General features: G+C 37.9%; 1 protein-coding gene across 2 annotated transcripts in view; it reads right to left on the bottom strand.

The window, feature by feature from the left end:
* Nucleotides 1-25,441, bottom strand: part of RBFOX1 (RNA binding protein, fox-1 homolog 1) — a 1,970,253-nt gene that overhangs the window by 605,285 nt on the left and 1,339,527 nt on the right. The window contains exon 1 of one of the 2 annotated variants that reach the window (XM_019540076.1): nt 2,181-2,761. The exons of the other annotated variant lie outside the window; for it this stretch is intronic. Coding sequence (XP_019395621.1) covers nt 2,181-2,198 — 18 coding nt within the window. The 5' untranslated portion in view covers nt 2,199-2,761. Of the gene's footprint in view, nt 1-2,180; nt 2,762-25,441 lie in introns of those variants that run through there. 2 annotated transcript variants of the gene reach the window in all.

Genomic DNA, 25,441 nt, shown 5'->3' with positions numbered 1-25,441 from the left:
TCACTCTCTTTCTGTCACACACACACACACACACACACACACACACACACACACACACACACACACACACGTTGGAGGTACAAAATTGCTGCTATTAAGAAAAAATAAAATCTTTTCTGAACAAATCCTTCCTAATTTCCAGAACCTAAAGAAACAGGAGTATTTAAATATAATAAAACCTTTTCATTCTCAGCATGCCTCCAACTAATCTGATTTGGAGGTTTTAGTTAAATCATGTATACTAGTAAAGACAAATTAAAAATGGAAATAGTGTTTAATACCCGGGTATAGTAGTACCAAAAATAGGATATAAACATTCTATGCTGATAATAAAAATATGAAGTACCATAAAATATAAGTCAAAAAGAAGAAAATAAAAATTGAAGGAGTGGGCTTTTAAAGGTCAAAGATTAATTACTAAGAAAACAGGTCAGTAAGCTTTTAGAACCCAAGAGGGCAAACCACCAGAAACTGCTTATTCTTGTGCTTTGGGTGATAACACACAGGCATAGCTAGGAAAATTAATAAATAATACGAATTACACTAGTTATCAACACTAAAGATAATAAAAGACTGAATAGGTACCTGTAATTAAACTTACGGACATAAGTTTTCCCATTTACAAGGATACATACGCTCTCCAAAAAAAGAAAAAAAAAAAAAGAAAAGACTAAGGCCTTAACTAAAATAGTGTTTTCTATTAAACAGCTTGAATAAAAGTATCAAAAATATAGTACAACATATGCTCATAATTTTTCCCTCCCATTCAAAATTATGTGCAAATATTTGTTGTGTATTTTCAATCACCTACATGCTAATGTATTAAACACAAAGACAAAAAATATTTAAAATATTACCAAAAACCAGGTTGTCATAGCCACAGCTCAGATTTTATATTAACATATTTAAGTATAAGAAATTACAAATTTGGATTAATGGTTATACAGTTACAATAAAACTAAGAATCATGGTAAAGGGTTAAAGAATAAATGGACAGTAGTCTGTGATACCTCTCGCTGCTGAAGAACATGAATAGGTATTGCTTGTGGAAACTAAACTAACTTATTGTGCTACAGCATGCTGAAAAAAAGAAACTCATATCATAAGCTTCACTGATTGGTGAAGCTCTTGAAAAGATAACAGGTCAAAGAACTGAAACAAATCACTTAAAAGTCAGCATACAGTGCCTTTTGCATAGCCCACAGAAGTTCTTATAATACTTCAGAGTCAACAGAAATTAGAAGAAGCTGTCAAAGGGAACTTACAGCAGAAACCACAAGCAATTTAAGCAGACAGCGATTTACTAAAAAAATCTCTGAAGAGTGTCACCTGCACGTAAGTCTATTCTGAATGGGCGGCCCAGATAAGTAGTGAGCCCTTTTCTATTTTTCAATACATTTTCAATTTTAAAAAATAAAGGTTGTCAAATGGGTTCATTTAAAGCATTTCCCTAGAAGATGCTAATGCTTTGAAGATTAGAGAAATATATATGTATTTCTCTAAATACATAAATTATACATTCATTTTCACTAACACTTTTAGTGAATAATTTATTTGGGTCTACACCTAGATGAACTAACAAGTTAATATGCTCACTAATTGACAATATGTATGTTACAGCTCTGCCTTTTTTAGTTCCTCAGGTGAACAGATTTTGCTGCAAGGAATCAGAACAATGCTGAATGAAAAAGGACTTGAACAAATGCATCAATTGACACATACTTCACAAGCTAAGAAATATTGTAAAAAGTATTACATACACATCTAGCTTGAGTAACATAATTCAGAAGTTTTAAGGATATTAAGATTGCTTCATTATTTAAAAAGAAAGCAAATTCTGTACAGTCACAAGTGATGCAGCATTCGTTTCATGACTGAAACGCACAGTGAATCTTAGAGACACAATTATAACATTTTTTTAAAGCAAGGAAAAGAAAGCAGTTCACTACGACACATCCTGAAAACCCTGAAAATAAAATGCAGCTTAACGTTAATGAACCAGATTGTTTAAACTCCCATTGGTAATGCAAGCACATGTACTGTACACTAGCTGTGCTAGGCTATCCTGCAGCATAGACACCTTTACATATCACAAAATATGCTATTATTATAAGCTAAAATCTATAGTTCCGAAGTCAATTTATTAATAAAAGATTGACATGGAGAGAGACACTACCTACCCACAAATACATCATCATGTTGAAAGAGAAATCAAGGGCTCTGTCAGCAAACAGAAGTCTCCTTACTTCACCAAGTATGTCTGGAAGGAAAACTGAAACCAGTGGGTAGAAAATCTTGCCTTTTTCTGTCAAGTCCTCACAGTTCTCTTCTTTTCTTATACAAGATATTTTTTGTTTGTTTATGAGAATAGCATTCGTTCAGTGGCTCTTTCTGCGTGTGAAGTGACTTGCTTCAGGCTGTCTTTTTTTCTTCCCTTTTTCTCCCTAACTCTGCCTGTCCTTTCTTTACTGTCAAGCCTGCTTAGGTAACAATTCTTGGTGTGTCTGTTTAATGAGCAGGTCCGTGCACTAAAGGCAGCCAACTACATTGGTGAAAGCAAAAAAATAAATAAATAAACAAACGGGGATATACCACTTCCTGATAGCTAATATGGGATTTACAAAAGCCCCCTCTGTAGGAATTTATAGGCAGATTTCTAAGACGTCTTGAGGAAAAAAAAATCAGAGTAAGACAGGTGACTCCAGTGGCACTCAAGCCATTATTACCTTTCCTTGCTAAGGGACCCAGTTCACAAGTCCTGCATTTGAGAATTGCTTAAACTCAAAGCAAAGCTCCTACAGAAAAGAAAGGAGCATGTACTGCACCCTGCTTCCCCTTTATCTCTTTAAATGTACTTCAGATAAAAGCAGCATCCAGTCAGGTCAAGGCCTTCCCCAATCTTATTACTCTAACACAAGAGTGTTCAACATACTTTTCTACAGCCATCTACTGACTTCATAGCGTTATTGCTGCTGCTGTTAGTCCTGCTGGGAGATAACTGCCAATGTGTGGAACAGGGATATGTGAAAAGTAAATCAGAAGAGAGTTAAAGTATTTGTGCTAATTCAATATTTGGTTGCTTTATTTTTGTAACAAAACCACACACACACACACACACACACAAACACACACACACACACACACACACACACACAGTTATATATATTACATGACTAAAAATTAAATAAGAGCTATGGTTATGTGCTATATTAAAATAGAAAAAAGCACTAATATGTTGATTTTCCTATATTTTGACAAATTTATACTGTTTGTAAAAAGGAATGATTTTGCAACTGTTTTTGTGGTTTAGATATTTATTGTGTTTTTAATCATTTTACATTGCTACACATAAGGTAGAAATTGATTAATTGAATTAATCAATAGAATCTTTGTTTAGAAAAAAAATTTCCAATGGAAAATAGTGCTGATCACTCTCTAGACTGTATTATTTATTTGGAAGAAATAATTCTTGACCTTGTCAACTGGAACCACTCTTACCATTAAATGTTTTGTATGCTGGTGCAGACGTAGCAAACTATATATACATCCTGCCTACCGAGTACATCAACTAATATAATATACACTTACTGAACTATCAATCAAGGAATAAATAAAGGGAGAGACAATCAAATGTGTGCATAAGCAGGAGAATAAACAGAACTTCCCCCAGTGCTTTGTTTTTTGGTTTGACAATGATCTTTGACTAGCGGCTGTGCACTTAGTGTAGATACCAAAAAAATCCTGCCTTAACAAACGTCCCTAGGAAATTTACATATTCTGCCTAACCATACAAGGTAAAATGTCACCTAAATAATTAAAATGCATTAACTAAATTGCAGAATCATTCACTGCACCAGGGCAGGTGGCAAATGGATAGGCACCTGCTGAAACAGCCTATAACAAGGCTCATCAAGAGATATAATAGCAAAGCAGGATTGGGAGAGCAAACTAAAATCTATACTGTTAAAAAAACAGTAATCAGGAGAGTCTTAAAGACCTCTACCTCACAGTAATAAAAAGTAACTGCTTTACCACAAGCACATCAATATTAACTTTATTTCAGAAAATATAAAACAATACATTTGCATAATAATCTTAAAAATCATGTTATATATACACATATTAATGGATGATTACCTGCAATTTGTGTGAGAAAATCAGTTTTTACTAAAAAAATAAAAACATGTAATTTACTTATTAGCAAAATGTCAATTTTTATAATGAAGTGGCAGGAAAACACTACTGCATTCTCAACTAACTTGGATCTAATTTGGGGAAAGGACAGCTTAGAAAAAACCTTAAGGCCAAAATATTCCTTTCCTGAACGTGATATGCTGATGTTTGATTTACAGTGATACCATCTCCCTTTGTTATAAAGTGTTAGAATACATTTCAGCTGTCTCTCAGTTTTATGGAAATTATATATTTGTGATGATTTTCTCATCTAAAAATGAGCAGTGTAACTTTCAAAAAAATTAGGTCTGACAAAATTGACACTAACAAGAGAAGATGGCTCAATACTGATTTACACCTACCCGAGGATCTGGCCTTCTATGCATCACAGATAAGTATTCTGTAAAGCACAATACTTTTGATTTCAGATTTTCTCTTGCAATTTTATTTAAATCAATGAAAGCACTGACCATGTCAGGAAAAGCGCTCCCATATCTACACCAATCTAAAGTATGTAGAATGGGGTGTTGATAGAGGAAGACCACTTCTTTCCTAAGGGCATGATCCTGTTCTCATTAACACTGGAAACAAATGTGCAGCAGATTTTACTACAATGGGAGCAGGCCTGCGTCTCCTTCTAGCTAAGAAAAGCATCCGATTCATCTGCCAGTTCAACTAACAGCATTCAACAACCAAAGATGCCCGATCTGTTCACCTTTAAGCCTCATTCTGCACCTCATTTTGTCTAGTGTATTGTGTATTATATACATTACATTATAATACATTCTGAAATGGCACATTAGGAAGAATTGGATTATGCTGGTTAAACTGAAAGCACATTTTCTGATAAAGTGTTTATGCATCTAGCTCTGCTTTCTGATCTGTGCATATTGATAGTGCATCATGGTTTCACAAGTTTCAAAGGATGGTAAAAGATTTTATTAATATGATAAAAGAATGTGCGTTGCAATTGCCTATACATCATTTTTACATTAAAAAAATCCTATTTTTGAACAGACAGGCTACACAGAAAGCATATAAAACTTTAGTGAACTGTGTCCCAAGGCTGTGTCAACTAATTATTTCTGTATTTGAAATTCTGTTCATTATTAAATTGATTACTCAATCAATTCTTCACATCTTATTCCCTGAAACAAGTCAAATGACATTTTCTAGTGCTGCTACCCCAAGCCATCTAGTCAGGGGAAAAAAAATATTAACTATGCTGTTGGCCAGATTGTGCTTAGCTCTTGCTGAGGTGAAGAAGGAGCGGGTGAAAGGCAGATGGGAGTGAATGCATCCTTCCTTTACCTCATGTGTCAATGCATAAGCATTCAGAAAAATCCTGTTTCCTAAGCACAATGCCAGCACTCTCTAGTTCTTCCTGTGATGCTGAGAAATAAGAAAGATGTTAAGGTCATGGGCCAGCTTCTGTTGTGCTGACCAACCCAGTCCCGCACCTGCTGAACTCAATGGGAGTCTTCAAACTCTTGCTGCAGTGCACCCCTTAGGCTTTCAAAGATAGTAATTGTTGCTTTCTCCTAGTGCTATCAAGGACATTTCCTACAGGCCCTTTTACTTAGAAGTTTCAGCTGAGAGAACCCATGTGTGGTAGCAACATTTCTGTTCCAATCCACACTACAGGCTACTTAACAATTTTACCCATGCTACCAACTAGAATAAAATACATTTCTACTGCTAATTATAAAGGAGCCTGATTACTGTTGAGATCAAAGGAATATGAATGTTAACAGCGATATTTGAAAATATGTAGTTATTTTAAAAATAAATACTAATCAAAACTACTTACATCTGATCAGCATATTCTTACTGGCACCAAAAAAGTGAAGAAAAAAAAGAACGTGCAGATTTCCAAGTTAGAGCTACATTACAGTATTAAAAGGGCATAATTCATTGTCATATCCTGACATATTTATTAATGGCAAAACTGAAATAATATTTATGTTACAAACTGCAAAATTGGGAGCACAGAGGTACAGGGGCCAGCCTTCTTTCCTAGGTACTGCAAAAGTCTCTCAAAGATAAGCCATCATGCTGCAGATAATCATTCCCAATATAACAGTAATGCTTAAAAACCCTTATCAGGATTGAGATGCCATTTCACTAGGTACTGTACAATGTCTAATAAATCACGGGGCTCAAATCTGTCCACTAAAATCAATGGTGTAACTTCCAGGGATGTCAACAAGGGTTTCAACGTATCCGCTTGTAAGATTTTAAACAAGATTAACACAATCACATAATACCAGGATAATAGTGAAGATGATCTTACAGTTACAGTACACTGCAGTTAGTAGTGATAAACTGAACCCAATACAAAAGAAAGCAACACACAAAGCCAAAACCTACAGCAACTGCAACCATGAAATATTATACAGGGGAAACTTTCACCCAGGAATTAAACTGGGGGTGGGGAGAAGGGAAGGATGGGGAAAATGGGGTATCAGAAATAATTTAATACTCATCTACCTACCACGTATAGCCCATCTCCTGGTTTCATCCAACACCAATAGTTAAACACTGTAAAAATACTGCTATCCCTTTGCTTCAATACCAACTGAAACATAAATATCTCTAGGAAATAAGCAGAGGAAAGAAAGAGTCAGATTTCCAGGCCAAGCTAGCTGGAAAAACTCAGAAACATCCAAACTTCAGGATAGCTATCTGCACAACTAAACCATGTTGAGATATAGACAAGTCAATCTAATACATAAATCCCACTGTGTGTGAAAGGAACACAGCACAAGCCTTAGTTCTCGTTTCCGTGCTTAAATTTACTTTGGATTTAAGGTATTTTATTTCAACCTGAAAATAGGACAAACTTACTTTAATATACAGTGTTACTAGTTTACAAATTTACTATGCACGTTGTTCCTTAGACATAATGTCCTCTCTATTTTTCAGGTTGCAAACAGCTTCCATTATGAAGTCTTATTTTAGCAGCCTTGAAACTTTTGTCTGGAAAATTGGTTTCACTGGACATTTGCCAGATTTATTTTGAAGGTTCTGACATTGTTTCTGTGAAGCCTGAGGAAAAATCATAAATCTAGTCATTTGCTATTGCCTTGATTTTAAATAATGGACAGTATTCTCAGTTCTCAATGAAATTACTTCAGGGGCAAATCCAAATGGTAAAATGGAGGGAGAGGCTTTATTTTGCCCTTTTCTTCTCTTGGATGCTGGAAAACATCTAGGTGACACCCACTAGGCTAGAAACATTCACTGGCTTTTTATATCCAGAGATTCTTCTTGTATCAAATGACTATTTACCACTACTTGTTGACAGTGCTGGGACTGGCAGAAGATGACAGGATGCATTTTGGGGATCAGACCCTTTCCATTTTGTAATGTTCTCCTGTCCCCTGTCTTAAAGGGCCCTGCTGCACATTAAATTAAAGATTGATAAAAACCACATATGGCAGTTATACTTTTTCAAGCACTAACTTACAGTTGGTTGGCTCTTTGTATCTGGATAGTCATTTTCACTGTGTGTAGCATATTGGGATGCCAGGGGTGGTCATGACACCCCAAGGTAGCTCTTCAACTATGCTCCGCTCTGCCTCTAGGGTGCCTTCCCTTTTGTCTCACCCACCATGCCTTGACAGAATAATAAGATTAAAAGAGAGGCTGCACACAGGCCTTTGCATGGGCACCCATCCAACTGGATCTCCACTGGGGTTCAATAGCACCCTACTGATCTCTACTATTCCCAGGCCCTTAGCCAGGCCTCACTGTTCTCAGGTCCTTTGCTGGCCCTCTCTTGGCAGTGCCACTGCAGGCCAGTTATAGCCTTAAGGGCTAATTGCATGGCTCCGGCCCTTCCCTACACCACACCCTAAGCCTCATGGGTGTTACTATGTTCCTGTTCTCTTGTTGGGGTTTTGGCTTCCTTGGCCATCATCCCTTTCCTCTCAGCTAGGACTTCTAGCCCAGCCCCACTGTATTAGACCTGGCTTTGAGGCATTAGCTCTGGTCTAGCTCTCTCAGATGCTAGGCACCTGGCCCCTATGTGGCTGTGCCCATTGGACACCAGGCTCCTGGCCCCTGCGTGGCTCTGTGGCTTCTCATTCGGCCCGATTTCAGGCTCTACACTCATTTGGCCCTGAGCTTACCCCTGGCAGGCTTTGAACCAATTACATGCCCCTTGGGCACTAGTGGGACCTCTGTATACTGCTCCTACAGTCCCAGCCTTGTAACTTTAATGTGAACAACTAGCCCCCAGGGTATAACATGAATACCAAAAGGGAAAGCAGCCCTATGCCCCTTTAAGAAGAAAAATGTTCCCTGACCCTTCACCCAGGATAGACTCCCAGCCCTGGGCTATATCCTAGTGAGCTCCCCAAGCCTCAGGGGATCCACATGCAGGACCCCTGTCCCTTCAGGAGCCCTGCTGCCAGGGAGGCACTAGCTTGCAGATGGAGCCTCAGGTTTATATCCTCCCAGGGCCCTGCCCGCTTCCCCTCAGCAGACTGCCTGGGCTGCCTGCTAATTGACCTCATTATCTTGTTGCCATAGTGACCTCCAGCTGCTGTGCCCTACCTGGCCTGCAGTTCTAGGCTACTTCTCCCTTAAAGGAAAAGAGCTATCTGTTACAGTGTGATAATTACTTTCCATTTGTGGCCAGTCTAAGTTTGCTGAATGACTAACCAGTTAATTGTGTAATATATGTAACATACAGCAGAGGCAAAAGCCACATGTTATTGTCTCCTAATCACTTTTGTGTCAGCTTTGTGCAAAAGGAGAACAATTGTGATTAAGCCAAGTTATTGCCTACCATGTGGGTATGGATTAAGGTCCAATCTTTTGCCCACAATGTCAGTGACATGGGTTTGTTGTTTTTACCCTTGACTGCAGCAGGAGCAAAATCAGCCACTATGTACATAGGTATATGTCACCTTCTTGTAGCCAGCCACTGCTGGAAAAATAGAGCAGGACTCAGATTAGAGAGTCTAGAGAATGTCATCTATAAAACTGGAGCTATAAGAATGTGATCCTATTTCTAGCTCTTTTGGTAGGGAATAGTTTACTATAATATGGACAGCCTGTATATAGACTATACAATATAATATGGAGAGACTGTCCCCAAATATTTCACCATGGACCAGGCAGAAGGACATGGAAGCTAAAGAAAGTGCCAAATATACATGCTTCAGATATGACAGGGAAGAAAACTTTTTTCCATAATTTTCCTAAAACTTAAAAAAGATTCTTTAATTCTTCTTCTGTTTTCTTTCCCCCTAGGAGGTTCAGCGTTCCAAGTGCTTTCTTCTAATCTTTCCCCTGATTTCAGGACTTATACTCATCTAAGCAATAAAGAGAAATAAAGCATGTCACTGAGTGACCATCCACAACTGAGCAAAGCAGACTGGATATTGAACATTTGATACTTCCAGCAAATGGTTTTCAATCAATTGATTAAAAATAAAAATCCACCAACACACTTGTTGAGTAAATCTGAATAAATAAATTAGTTAATTCAAGGTAATTAGTGTCTGCTTGCTATCTCAAGCAGGGAAAGAAACAAAATTCATCAAATAAATTATTCCCTGCCAAATATTTTCTCAGCTCTAAGTATCACCCACTATTGTCCAGTGCCTTGCACGATTTCTTGTTTAATAAAGCACAGAGAATGGCTTGATTCTCTTATAAAAAAATATTTCCTAAAACCTAGAATGGGCCATTGCCATCTTCACATGAATACATTTTAGTATACCCCTACAGGATAGGGCAATATGAAATGAATTATTGCATCCAATTTGGTGTGACAGAATGCAGAGATGAGACCAGCCTTAGAAGATAGCCCCATTCAAAGACATTTTGGACAAAAAATGTTATTAAATGTCAAATCCACGTGGTCTGATCTTCAACTGGAATAAAATCAAGTAGTGCTACTGACAGCAAGAAAGTCGGGTTTATTGACAGCAGATGAGGAACTGGTCTAATATTGCAAATTACTTGCACTGTAAGATGAAATAATATAAGTTAATACCAGGATTTTTTTTTTTCCTTTTTACAAATCCAACATCAAATTCCTAATATATGACTTTGTTTCACATAAGAGTAAATTACATTTGTGAATCATCACTAATATGATAAAAGCTTGCTAATACCAATACCTTAGAGTACTGCTTCCCTGTAATTTTTTACTTTATGAGTTTATAAATTGCATTGTTATTCACTGAAGACTCCTTAAATCCTGAAGTCTTTATATACTGAATGATAACAAATAGACCAGGTTTATCACTTATAATAGTGTAGTAAATCAGAACCCAGCTCACTCATCAGTAAGCCCACCATATATAACTTACCCCACTGGCCTAACGTGTTATTTGCAACTATCCACCTGACTGAAAACAGAGCCAGACATGCCCATCTCATCTTTCTCTTTGCCCTTTTAAACACAGTGGCAACAACCCAGACAACTACTGGGGTTCTGTGAAGGGTATGGACTCTCACACTATAGGGATTCCTCTCATTCAGTAGTCATTTAAAGCCATAGTAAAATAGACAAGGAAGCACTGATTCACTTGACTCAGTCTAAGATACTTGCTGCTGGCCTCTCATAACAGCTTCTACAAATCTGTGAAAAAAGGCTGAGGATTGTCCCGAACTTTCCATCAGACTCCACAATCTGTCCATGGAAGCAAAACATGGAATGCAATGTATACTCCTTCCATGGGAATTATGTAATCTTTTTAAATAAAATAATATATATGTTGTCCAAATTTACAGTGTGCTGCTTTCTTCTTGCTTGGCTTCCATCCTCTGGATCAAAGCCACTTACTTCATGTTGATCTGCACCCAGTGCCAGATGTTCCCTCCAAATTGGATGGGATTCTGTGTGCTCCTCCGATTTTTTTACATTGATGTTGAACAACTTCATATAATTTTTGCACATATCGTTGTACCAACACTTTCTAGAGCCATGTCAAATCTCATTATACAAAATATTCTTCAGAATACCATCTCCTCCCATTCTTTTGACATGGCCAATCCATCACAACCTCTTTTCTTGACAGTGTTTTCTAAATATGTCTGTCCAGTGTGCTCCAGTATCTCTGTGTTTGGTATTTTGTCTTCCCAATTTATTTTTAAGATCTTATGCAGACATCTCAAGTGGAAGCCTTTCGATATGCTTAGCATATGCAGTCCATGTTTCTGAACCTTAAAGCAGGGATGACAGCACAGAAGTCTCATAGATTCATATTTTCACCATAGCTGATATCATGCTGTTATTCTATGGACATTTGTATAATCGCCCAAAATTCTTAGCTGCTTTTCCGATTTTATTAGTTCAGTCTGACGGTGAAAATTCCTGCTGATCATAGAATCCAAGTAGCAAAAAACTGTCAACAACACAAAGAGATTTATTTTTCAGAGCAATGTCAGGTATTAGTTCTTTCACCCCTTAGTACATGATCACAGTCTTCTTAAGACTAATTGCCATCCCAAAGATCTTGCATGGTTTAGAAAATCAGCCCAAGAGATTTTGCAGGGAAGATTCACTATGGGCAACTGGTTCTTTTACCTTGGGTTTTGCTCTAAACCTTGCAATGTTGTACAAGTCTCCATCTACTCTTGTTCAAAGATAAATGCCACCATTGCCGTCCTTGAATGCATGAAAAAGCAGGAATAAAAAGTACAGGCTGAAAAACACAGGGGGTAAGACATATCCTTGTTTCACCCTGTTGTTAATGTCAAAGATGTTTGATTCTCTGTTTCATACACTATGGTTGCCTTCATACCTTGATGTAATGAGCAAATGATGCTCAGCAGTCTGGGGGGACAACTCGGTTTCTTTAGAGCAGTAAAAAAGCCCTGTCTGTTGACTGTATTAAAGACAGGTATGTACAGTGGTATTAGTTTTTGTCTACACTTCTCTTGCAGTGCAGTTGCTTGACCAAAAGGATAGATAGGTTCTTTCACCTAGACTGCAGCATAGGAAGCATGATATGCATGACGATTTGTCTGGCAGTGTTCAACAGGGAGATATTTCTATAATTGTCATAGTTGCTTCCATCCTCTTTGTTTCTGTATAATCGTACAAACTGAGTATCTTTGAAATCTTGTGGTACCACTTCCTCTTTCCAACAGAGCAGTATAACTTCATAAAGCTTTCAAAGTAATTAGTTGCTGGCACATTTGTAGATTTCAGCAGGTAAAAGTCCGCACCTGGGTGAACTAAATTAGGCCAGGTGGCCATTTTTAATGCAATCTAACCTTCCCCATAACCTCCCTAAATGTCTGTATGTACCTTTGAACTAGTATAATTGTCCATCCCCAATATTGGCTTGTGTTGAAACACAGCAATATTAAGCTGGTCTGAAAAAAAACAGCTCAATAGTTTAAATATTGTCAGTGCTTTTTTTTTTTTTTTTTTTTAACTCAGCACAATACAATTGGATGGGACTGAAAGATCTTAAGCTCATTATTTTGGAAGTGTTACAAGGAACTTTCGTTTTGGCAGTGAATTTTATAACAGATACGTTCACAATGCCTGGTCCTGGAACAGTGAGGATCATAAGTTGTCAAAGTATAAAAGTATTGGACATATAGACAGTTTGGTTTTGTTATTTAATGTAATTACATTTAATTTAATTAAAGGGGAGAATGTATAAAACCATACCCCCAGCAATATTTGTAAGCAACAAAATTGGGGCGAGTAGGGGAATACATGAATACATCTTTTAAACATAGTAAAAAGAATTGTCTACTGTGACGTTTATACAATACCCAGCTAAAAAAGACGATGATCCTGAGTTGAGAAAAATATATAGGAAATATAAATATATTATGAAAATATATTATGTTAAAGAAAGACCAATATATTAAATGACAGATGTTAGAAAGGACAGAATGGAAAACTGAAAATACTTTGCTCAAAATTCAAATCTTCCTTTGGTGTTTCACTCAGAGCCCCAACTATGAGGGGCTGTTTGGGAAACAATGAGGAATGAGAGTGTGCCCCAGAAGGGAAGGGGCTTATAATACTGCCTTTTCACAATTCCAGGAGCAATCTGGGTGCTTTTTCCCTCCCTACATCCTCTGTCTTACAGGGCTTCTTCCTCCCCTTTGTGAAACTGCCTTTTCCTATGCTCTTCTTATTCTTTTTCCTCCTGGTCTCTTCGATGGAACTCATTGGATGATTCCTTCCTTCTCAACTAACATCTAACTACATTTTTTTCCTGAAATCCTCTACCTTTACTAGAACAGTTTCTGTAATAAGACAGAGAAGGAGTGAGGTAATTGTAAAGATCCTATCAGGATTTTATCCTCATATGTGAGTCCACTATATGCACCTATACATATACATATGTATGACTAAATTCAGTAGAGTTATGATAGAATTTTATGACCCATTCAAAAGACATGCAATGCCATTCACCAGTCCAGCTTGTGCAGTGAGAATAAGTACTGAAGAAAAAGAAAGGTCAAACTGAAAGACCTGCTAATATTTCCAATATTCTTTCCGGTTTCTCAGTAAAAAAAAAAAAAGAGAGAGAAAAAGCACCTAACAACAAATCTTCTTTCCCCCACTGACTTCAAGAGTTTCAGGAGCAGACAGCTTGTTGCAAAAGGTGGGATAAACAAAGACACTGGAATTTTTTTTGGTATGTACTACTGAATTTACTCAAATCCAAAACAACTTTGAATTTAAGACAAAAGACCCTACTCCAAATAATTAGATTACATACATGGAAAATTATCTTCAGCCTTCACCTAAAACTGTGATACACACTAGATTTGCTGGCATCCTCTCTTTCCATTTATCCATTCTTCTGAGCCATCAGGTTTTTATTCCAAAACTATGGAATGCAACTACCTTGGACCCTCTCCATTCTGAGAATGATGCAGCCATTGCTAAAATTGTAACTTAGTTTCTGAAGCATCCTGTAGACATTGGCTATTTGAACTGCCAGTAGTTTCTGATTCTCTCTAGCAGCCTCCTTGTTTCCTGCAACTAGGACCAGACTTACCATTTCCCAAAGCAAATGCACATTTAGGATATCTTTATACATGCTCAGAGGGGCTGGGGAGATGCTTTCATTAGAGCAGCTCTGAGACTGATTCTAATTAAAGTGCCCACAACATCTCGTGTATTCAGCATCCAGAGCTTCAAAATGGCAGGGATATTTTAATTGAAGCTGGTTCAATGAGCTTTAGCACCCCCACTGTCATTTTGAAGTATGGGGATGCTGAATACACAAGATGCAGAGTCCAGCAGACTCACTTAATGTCAAATAATTGTGTCTGCTCCAACGCGCTGCAACTACAACATGTTGGAGGAGCATCCCTGCATGTCTACAGGCACCCTTACATGCCAAAAAAGAAAAATGACATCCTTCGGTCAGGAGAATAAAATTATGCAGTTCAGTTCATCCTTTAACTTCATATATAATGTGTTTATCTTTTAGTAATACTATTTCCCTTAAGCAAACTTCTTCTTCCATGAAGATGGGTAAAATTGAATGATTGTTCTCACCACCCTGATCAGAAAGCCATAATTGTTCAGCTGCTTTTCAAGAAACTGTTGTTATTCCTTTTACATGGCTACAAATTAAACACCACTCAAATAATCACATTTCTTCCTGAACAGTGAAGCAGCATGTGATATTTGTAAGTGCAGCTTGTGATTATCCCACAGCCCACTGGCACTTTTCCTTTTGAATGGCTGTATGACATTGGCAGAAACAGAGCATCTACTCTTAAAGAGTAGAGCAACATCTATTGTCCTCTTCTTCAAAGGACACGTATGCACACTGTAGACATGTGAATGACCTAACAATCACAATTATAGAGTCAAGTGTGTGTTGCAGGCAGCTGCCCGTGGAGTTTCATTAACATCAAGAGGGCTTCATAAAGGGTATGTAACCATCCCCAGATGCCGGGAAGTAGCTTGCTGCCTCTCTCTACATCCCAATGTGTCTACCCACCTGTTGCTTGCCACAAACTGATGATATTTAAATTAGGTGGTAGCCCCTCAGTTCTATAGGAGAGAAGCAACTTAAGTGCTTGTCTCGCCCTATACATATTAACATTCCTGGTCCCCCTTGTTCTGTCCCCTATGCTTCCATGGGCTCCAGCTGACTGCACTTCCTCAGTTTAGCTCAATGAGTAGGCCCAACAACACAGCTATAATAAAGCTGGGGTTAGAGCCGAACCTTATTATTTTGATAATGCCTCTCCCTCACACGATACTCCTAAAAATCCTGCCACCTCCCACTCCTCCAATCCATTCTGCTAAGTCAGCTACCCCTATAATCACTTCCAGCCAGCACTTTCAGCACCTGAAAACTGCTTTTGCTCTCCCTACCACAGCCCACCTACTCATAACAACCAGTTCTTAGCACCACCACCCCTGGCTCCAGAAGGTAGCTTCTGCTTCCAGCTCTGCTTGCATCAGATTGCTCCTCTCTGCCACAGGGGAAGCAGTCTGGGGATCCTACCTCTTCCAGCCTCCCAGCAGCTAACTTTGAAGGCACAGTTCCCATTTCCTTACTCTTAAACAGATTCTGTAGTTCACAGATTCTCTAGTTAAAGGGAACCACCACCATGGAGTAAATTGTGGCATAGTAGCCTAATGCATCACAGCTTCTATCATTTTTAGTATTATAGTAATAACTAGAAGATCCTTTGCAAATTACTAAACACAAACAATATTAAAGCATTAAAATATATGTTGACACAATCGGTTATTTATGTAAACATTAGGGGAAAGTTTGTAATATACATTTCATAAAAACTAAGACATTTTAGCAGTGTGAGATAACTGCCATTACTTTTCTTTCAGCTAGCAAATTCTATTACCAGAAAAAAGCATGTAGAAAAGCCAAGTTGGAAGTAGATAGGCTACTTTATATTTTTCCCTATATGCTAAACAGGGAACTTTTAACTGGACAAATTGAATCTGTAACCATGAAAAAACAGCTTATGGAATGAGTCATGGACTACAGGCAGAATACCGGGGGCAAAATCCTGTCAGTACTAAAGTCAATGGCAAACCTCCCACTGAAATGAATGGGATCAGGATTTCACCAGTGCACACTTTAGTTTCTAATGGAGTCATAAAATGAAGCTCTACTTGCTGTGTATTCACCTGACAAACAAAGGGCAATATTTGTTTGGTTTTCTTGTTTTGTTTGTACTTTATAATCCTCTGGTCCTTTTTTGTTTAGTAGTTGCATTAACTAATAAACATGTCATACCAGAAATAACATGTGCTCTTATTGCACACACCATAGTTACTTTTTTAATTTAGCAATTAGTCTATAAAGTACACCTGCACCTTGCCTTCTGCCTTAACTTTTGATCTTTATATTCGCCAGACTCCTGAAAGCTGCACTTCTACACATTTCCTGATGTACCTCACTTTGGATAAAGCTGAGCAATGATGCTTTTCTTGCACATATGCCCAATCAGGATCCAGAAACTAGCTATTTCTCAAGTACCCTAAGGGGCTCAGTCATATAGCCATTCCTAGAGCATGCTTTAATACACAGCAACCAGACTGAGCACTTCACAAAATTCATCAGCACCCATCACTCTTCTTTAAAACATTTCTGTAACGTGTAGTAGTATTATCTTCTAACAGGAAAGTCTGTCCTTTAAAGGAGAAATAGTCATCCCCGTTAGAAAAGCCCAGTTGTGGAACATCTGGGTATTGAAGGAGTGTCCCACTTGGAGCTTTCTCCCAGAAGAAGTAGCAAACTATGAAGAGGACAGTTTGCTGCAAGGAGGGACCAGGATGCTGTGCTGGGGCCAGAGTAGAAAGGGGCTCCACTCCTAGCATTCCCAGAGATGATAGAAGGATTTTGTTTTATTTGTTTGTTTGTTTAAAAACTGAAATTTCCTTTGGAAAACTGGCTAAGGAGCTCCTCAGGGAGTGAATTCTTCTGGAAAACCTAGCAGCTAAGTGACCCATTTACTTACCTGCCTTTGTACAAAGCCTAGTAATTAAAGAAAAACATGCAGAACGGGGGAGAGTATACTTTGGTTCTCTCATGTCCCTGAGAAAATTCAAGCCACTGTTTTCCACTTGCATAGGGAGTGCCCCAGGTTAGAGAGGGGGAAGGCTACACCTTTCCTCTTGAAGCTGTTCCACTGAGAAGAAAAGAACCAAATAGCCATTGGACCACAGAGCAAGAGAGAAAACCAAATGCAGCTTGACTACTTAAGCCGAATGTTTAAGACACCTGAGGCAGAAAGACATGGTTTTCAGACCCCAATCTCAGTACTGTTTCAAGCCAGATATTTTGTTCATGCACCAAGCCTTTATGCATGGTTGTTTTGAGATAATTTACTTGCAAGAGGAACATGGTGTTTCTTTTACTAGTATGCATGCCACTTCCCTTTGCAATATTTTACTTTTTTGTGTGTTTATAGTCACTGGTCATTACCCTACCATGGTTTGCCTGAAGAGAAAACAAGGAAGCTAACAAGACAACCACAACTTCTAAATTACTATGATTTCTAAATTGCCTTGCTACAGAATTACTGGATGCAATTCCTTGCCTGCCTCTCACTCTCAGAGCTTACTCAGAGCATCCCCATAGACACTTGCTGGTCATCTACTGCCCTCTTCTTTGGGTTGCCGCAAAGTTCCATTCTGCCCCTGTTGTATTTGGGCTAGTTATATCATAAGCGGTGGGGGAAAATATCATTTTGTGGGGGATGAGTCCCGCCTGACCCCTGGCCCTCTTTCCACAGGGTCGTTGCAGGGTGCTGTACACAGCAGTGGAGGAGTGGCTCCATGCTGAGCAGCGCTGGGCACTGCGGGACTGCAGTGCCATGGTGCTGCAGCTGTTGCCGGCCGCTGTGAAAAGTTTTGGGTGGGGGCTAAGCCCTATTAGCCCTGGCCAATGGTTGCGGCGGAAGACCATTCAGCCTTGAAAATGAAGAAAGTATTTGTTTGGAAGTGGTGCAAACTGACACAGCAAAAGATTTTCCAGAGGAGCCCTTTAGAAGAATTTATTATACAGGGTTTTAGCAGAGTTCTAAACTGACTGCTGTTCACTGATTCATGAACATTATAGGCATTTTATGTCAGCTTCAGTTTTGTCTACATTAATCAATTTGGGTCTGTGTAATTAGTTTCCAGTTTTACCATCCCCACATCCTGGGTAGATGAAGTGGCACTACAGTAAACAACAACATGACACCCACACCCTAGATTTGGTGAGAATCAATATGGGATATGCAATAGGTTTGTGGTCTTTAAAATAAAACTATCCATTTCTTTGTTTCTACCTCCTAAAAAGCAATCATCTTTTCTGTAAAAGTATAGCTAGACCAAGAAATTCCACTAATGTTTGGGAATATAAAAATCAAAGCAAAGTATTTATTTTCTCATTAGGAAACAGTTTGCTCTATGACATGCAGAGCCCTTTCAAGGAAATTGCAAAATCCTTTTTCATAATTAAATACATGAATTTATGGTCTTTTAATGAATTAAATTATACTACCTTCTTTCCCTTTCTCAGAGTAGGATATCAATGAATATGTTTTATTTTCTCCCCCACAAAATGCAACTATTTTAGAATACCAAATAGATTATATATATTTGTTATTTATCACAACCAATTAATTTGTAAACTCAATAGTAAATATAGGATTTTTTGCACATAAGACTGTCATCATCTGGTTATGGCATGTACAAAGTATGAAGTTCAAAGAGTAGATGGCTTTCTAAAGGTTTTTTTTGTTTGTTGGTTTTGTTTTTTAATATTGCAAGTGTAGCCCCCAAATAAACATTTCCAAAACAAACAGCATAAATGGAAATTTTTTTTTTCTTAAGTTCCACATTGTAACAGCTGGCCTGCATTAGCCACTGTCTTTCACCCTTATAATTTGATAGTGCAGGAAATCTAAACTCATGAAAGTCAAGGAGTGGTCACGGTGGGAAACTAAATTAAACCAATGGGTAAACAGATATATAACTTTTTAGAACTTGGCAGGTATCATGTGAAATGGTAAATAGTTAAATTAACACTAACATCTATACCCTGTGGATTACTGCTCCCCAAGTCTGTAAAAGCAATTCTGCAAATGAAGAGTGAGAGGGAAGAATAAACTAAAATAGCTATTACACCATAAGCAACATAAATAGAACTCTGCAGGAAGTTACGTTTTGCACTAGAAATTGGAAAGTACATATGATGTAAATAGGTCTTTATCTTTTATTTGTAGGTAACAAGCAACATTCCATAAAATGTGCACCTATTTTAAAGGCATTATTGGGCTGCCTGAGCTCCTCTAAACATTTTGGGGGGCACCATGGCAACCAGCCCCCCAAATTCCTGAGTAGCTTGAAGAGATCTGCTATAGAACTTATGCTGTGGTGCTAACCTGAAAAGGAAGAAAAAGAAAGATACAGCCCTACCTTTTTAAAAACTGTTCTCCTTTCTGCATCTACAATTTGTAGATATAAATAAATGTGCACAACATTTTGTCCTTGTACAAGTGATTTCTCATTATATCTAGGTAGACACCATCAAACAGTGAGATTTCTGCACTACATGCACAATTTTAATCACAATTTGTTCATCAAAACCTCAGGAATAAAATAGGCAATTTAGCTGATCTGGCTGGGAAATGCAAGTGTATAGTATAATATAAAACAGGCAAGGCAACAGTCTAGGCTGTGTCTATACCGTAAATGATTAGGGGCAAAGAATGTATCTTACTCTGTGCTTGTAAAATGCCTGTAATTTATGGTGCTACATAAATGATTTTTAACAATGATAAACCAGTTGTGGGAAAGCAAATGAAATGGTAGATTGGGGGTCGGGGATGGATTTGGAGGGAAGAGATAGGGGAAACAAATGGACAGGAAAGGAAAGGATTTAAATAATGAAGAAAGACATGAACAAGAGGAAAAGTCTGAACTAATGAAACAAGTGTATTTATCTTTTGGTCTTCAGAGTGTCTGTTTGTCAACCACCGGAACAACAACCATGATTGTCAAAGACATTTTTTTTTCGCTTTCAATACCTGAAGCAGTTGCTTATGCATTGGGCATACCTCTCCTTCCTTCCTCTGTGTTAACTGGTACTGTCGTCTTATATGTGTACCTGGTGCCATTGTCTTCCAGTTGATTATGTGCCCATAGCATGGCAGTTGACAGCGTTTTCTTTTTAAGTGGTTTAAAATCTGCCAGTGTTCTTTGTGGAAAACATGGATTCATAGCTAAGCTATAATATGAATTCTGGGAACTCTGCATCTTCTTTCCTTCTCTGAAACATACAATCTAATAAAATTATCAGCACTTCCAGCCAAGTTAGATACCTGTGGCACAAATGCAAGCATGAAGAAGACATTTCCTATACAATCAATCTTGATGGCTCCCCCACCCTATTATAACTAGTAATTGAATACATCTGGCATGCCTAGCTAATATGCAGAAAGATGCAGTACATGCTTGGTTATCTGAATCTCAGTTATATTTCATGTTGATTATCCAGATGTCAACTTTGTTTGACCCACTTTTATTTTACTTACTTACTTTTACTTTGTATTCTATGGGTTTCTTCTTTAAGATATACTTAATAGAATACACTATCTCTATTCTTAGGTTTGATACAGCAACTTGGTATTACATAACAAATGGTTCTCTTAAGTTTGACTGTATGTAATATCCATCCTGTTAAATTTTGGATGGGTTTTACATCATGTATCGGCATGTAACATTCATCACAAGATACCACAGTTCAGAAATTCAGCTATCCAAACAGCTTCGGGTGAATGTGTTCCTTGGGGCTTCACATAACCAAGGATGGACTGTACTTTGTAATACCAACCTACAAGAAGCATTCATGAAGTGAATCAATAAAGCAATACATTTGTAAACACCTGGAAGCAGAAGGGGTGATTCCTGGCAGCCAATGTGGATTTGTTAAGAATAAATCATGCCAAAACCTGACAAAATTTCCTTCTTTAACAGGATAACTAGTTTGATGGATGAAGGGAATGTGGCAGATTAAATATACTGAGACTTTAGTAAGGCTCACTAGTCTCACATAACATTTTCATAAGACAACTGGAGAAATGTGGGCTAGATAGAATTACAGTAAAGTGAATACATAATTGGATGAATAACTGAAAGCAAAGGGTAACTACAAATGGATCAATGGCAGAATGGCAGGAAGTTTCAAGTGTGATTTCACAAGGGCCTGCTCTGGATCCAGTGTTTAATGTTTTTATTAAGGATTTGGATACAGGAATACAGCATTTGCTTATCATGTATTAAATTGAGACAAAACAGGGACAGCTTGTAATATTTTGGGCAACAAAAGTAACATTTAAAAGGATCTTCATAAACCAAAGTACAGGGCACTAGACAACAATGGAATTCATTAACTACAAATATAAGTGGCTACACCTATGAAAATAAAAACAAATACACAAATACAACACAGGAGGAAGTGGCAGAGTGAAGATATGAATTTTTTGCTAGATCACGCTCAACATGAATCAGCAATGGGATCTAGGCATAAAAACAGCAAATGAAATTCTGTACTGTACTGTAGCAAGACTTGAGAGATGACAGTACCTCTGTCCTTGGTGCAGATTAGGCCTCACCTGGAGTACTGCATGAAGTTTGTGGCTTCTTATTTTAAGACAGAATGTGGAGCAGAGAAAGAGAGTGAGAAGGGACATAACAAAGTGACTGAGGAGCTAGGATGCAAGCTACCTAACCAAAAGTTTAGAAAACTAGCTACATGTTTCTAGTAGCCTTATGAAAATATTGAGAGAGGAAAAGATCAGAGTTTTCAAATATTTGAAAGCTTGCCAGAAAGGAAGGGGAGAACAGCTATCATTCCTTGTCACAGAGCTCAGGACACAGAAGAATGGATTTACACTGCAGCAAAGCATTTTTAGATTACATCTCAATTAAAAAACAAAAAAAGAAAAGAAAAAAAAAAACTTCCTTCCTAACTAAAGAACATTAGGACACTGTTCAGGGAAATTGTAGAATCTTCTTCCTTCTAGATTTCCAAGGGGCTGGATAGGTATTTGTCTGAGATGATACCCTGAATTTGTGCATTAAACTGGAATAGCTGACTTTTTAGTTCATCCTATGAATTTCACACTGGATTCATCTCCTCTTTTTCCCAGATTTCCTCAGATTCACTGTGAATACTTATAGTTAATAACTATTAATATTCCCCATAGCCTGTTCAAAAATGCTGTTAGGAATATTAAATTAATGCATATTTTGGTATATAAACCTTACCAGATCAGATTATGCTAAGAAAGTAGAGATTCTTTATTTCTATATAAACATATCTTGGCACAGCAAGAGGATTGCTAAAACTGCAAAATTATATAATGTATTCTGGATGTGGTTAAGAGATGTTCATGGTAAGATACAGCACAACAATGTTCCTTGGGAATTTTTATGAAAACCCTCCTGTACCTTTCCAACCTTGATTGCAGTTGCAGAGCAATTGGTTTATAAAACTTCATCTTTATGAACAATACTAGACTCTTCTACGCACTTTGGGCAACTGCTATATAAACCTTATTTTTTTGGTGAAAGTGGAAGCATTATAGGTTTTTCTAAGTTTTTTTTATATATTTATTTAATTTTTAAAGGAAAGGAAGTAGATAAATTCATGAAGCACTGTACAATTGTGATTGATTTAAGTTAAAACTCACAAGGTCTGTAGCATACGTAGAATATGAAATTCAAGCCAAAAATCAGTGTGTCCTTTCATTCCACTTTGTGCTCATGAGGACATTCTGTAGATATTTTGCTTATGGATACAATTAACTTCCTTACAGAAGTTAACTCTTCCTGAACCTTTCTGAATTTCCTTTGCTTTCTGACCTAACAAGTATTTTGTTTGTATTCTTTTGTATTCTCTTTTTTCTTCTGGGAAACTGTGGCATCTAAACAAGAATGGTTTCTCAAACACTGATTTGCACAATTGAGTGTGCCAAGAGAGTTCTCATAACCCTGTGAAAGAGACTGAAGACACTTGGATGATATATGTGAACTCACAGGGATTTCATCACCAACTCCTCTGGATTGTTATTTCTATGCTTTGTTTTTAATAGGTTTACCTCCTAGCCCACATTGGTGAAACAGCTGCCATGTTTTGTGCTGTTCTACAGATGCATCAGAAGTGTAATCTGAGAGATACACCTTTCTATATCTGATAAATGGCATATGTATTCAGAGAAAATAAACTACTGCAATTTAGAAACATATTTTTCTGGAAGTCATTAAGGTTTCAAAGAACACCATGGCAAGGACATGAAGAGGCATTCATTCCTGGTGGTGTAAATTTTCATTCTAGGGAAGTGTACAAGTGTTCATTCTTCCAAAAGAGAGCTCCTGGGAGCAACCTCTATTGAGTTGGAGATGGGTTGTTTTTCTGCAGCATTTTTTTTTCCAGGAGAACTGTGTGAATGCCTGTACACTTAGTGGTTTCTACCAAGGACAGCTGTGATTCTCCCAGTAGAAACATAGTGCCTGTGGTCTGATCTTAACAGACATTTCTACCATATATACTTATATTGTTAACTTTCTGTTATAAATACTTTTTATATTAAACTTCTCTATGCATTAAATATCAATGTCAATTTGTCAGTCATTTACATATATGTGTCACTCCACACTTTATTTTGATGCAAGTCTCAACCTTAGTCCCATTTTAATCAACTAGGCAACTCAGAGTAAAAAACTACTTGGTCTGAATCATAATGGTAGAACTTGGGGTCAAGCTAAGTGGGGTTTCTTAAGGCTGCAGTTTAGTCATAAAGGGTGATCTGAATCACTAGTTCTTCTGTTCTTAGCATAGCATTTTCTGACCATTTAATTCAATGGAAAAGATGGAAGGTATGAGATGGGCATTGATATCAAAATATATTAGTTTACAACCTGGTGATGGCTTCCCTTGAGATGATACATCCCAGCTTTGCCTTCATTAAGTTACAATGGGGAGGCATTAAAGGTAAGGCAAGAGGTGAGTTTGCCTATCTGCCTTCTGAACCCAGACCCTACTTTGTCATCCTAGTAGGCTCATACAACACAGTGAAAAGTGAAAAAATGATGGCTAAGATCATTTTTTCCAAAGAAGTTTTGTTGGAGGGCTTTGGGAAGAAACAGAATACTGTCTATTTTTTTCTGGATACATTTACACTTTATTTAAATAAACTAAGGGAACTTTTTAAATTCTCTGTCCATGCTCACTCATCTCCTAAAACAGAAACAAGCTACTGCTTGAACCCAAAATTTCTTGATAGCTTGACAGTCATGGCACCTTGATAAAACGCAGCTGATTTTTGTTTGTTTAACTTGTTCAGTTGGAGTGGCAGATTTTTTCCCCCTGAAAACCATACAGAAATAATTCCTGCTGAACACATAAAGAATTTGCTTTCAGTGCAGCAATGGAGCAACAGAATACAATTAATGTCAGCAGCCCTTCCATTTAAACAAACTTTCAAGAGGTTAACAATATGTATATACATACTTGGTAGGGCTGTACAAAATTTTGCCACCAGTTTTGTTTCAATGCTGTTTTGACCCGTTACAAGGTTGAAACAGCAAAACTGAAGTGGAACAGATATAGTCAAAGCAGCCTTGAAACAAAAAGAGCCAAGACGAAATGTTTGGACGCTGTTTCAACATTTTGCCCATCGGCTATAATGGGGAAGGACAAAACAGCCTATAATTTTCTCATTTCTAGCCTGATTTGGATGAAACTTGCAGGAAAAATAGCCCCTTCTGAGGATATGAAGTCTGCACAGTTTCAAGAAGATAGGTGTTGGGAGTTTGGGGAAACTGCACCCCAAAATTTGAAAGCAAAACTTGTGTCACGAGTATGTGTTAAGCCACAGTGGGGTCAGAACTGCACGCATGCTAGCCCATGAGAAGGCCGTAAAGCCTGCCAAGTTTCAAGGAGAGAGGTGCATGGGTTTGGTGGAAACTGTACCTTAAGCTGTGGACAAGCAAAACTCCAGCAAGTGCAGCCAGTCAGAGGGTACACTGGCACTCCCAGGGGGTGCATGTGTACCCCATGCACCTCCTACATGTCACCACTGTGGCCAAGTAAAGCCCTGTCACTATGGCCAGAACTCAGGGTTCTTAACTCTGCAGGGGGAGCTTTTCCCTGGCAAGGTGCTTTGGCACCCTACACTTGTGTCCTATGCATGGGGCTACAGGTGCCAGCTTTTAGGTGACCCACAGGGATAGGAAGCTGCCCCCAAGCATGGCTTTTCATAGCCCTGTGCCCACAGCCCT

Source organism: Crocodylus porosus, unplaced genomic scaffold (genome assembly GCF_001723895.1).
Source record: "Crocodylus porosus isolate Cpor-Errol unplaced genomic scaffold, CroPor_comp1, whole genome shotgun sequence".
In the NCBI taxonomy this organism is placed as follows: Eukaryota; Metazoa; Chordata; order Crocodylia; family Crocodylidae; genus Crocodylus; species Crocodylus porosus.
The sequence above is the reverse complement of the archived record's forward strand: the minus strand, read 5'-3'. Positions and strand labels throughout refer to the sequence as shown.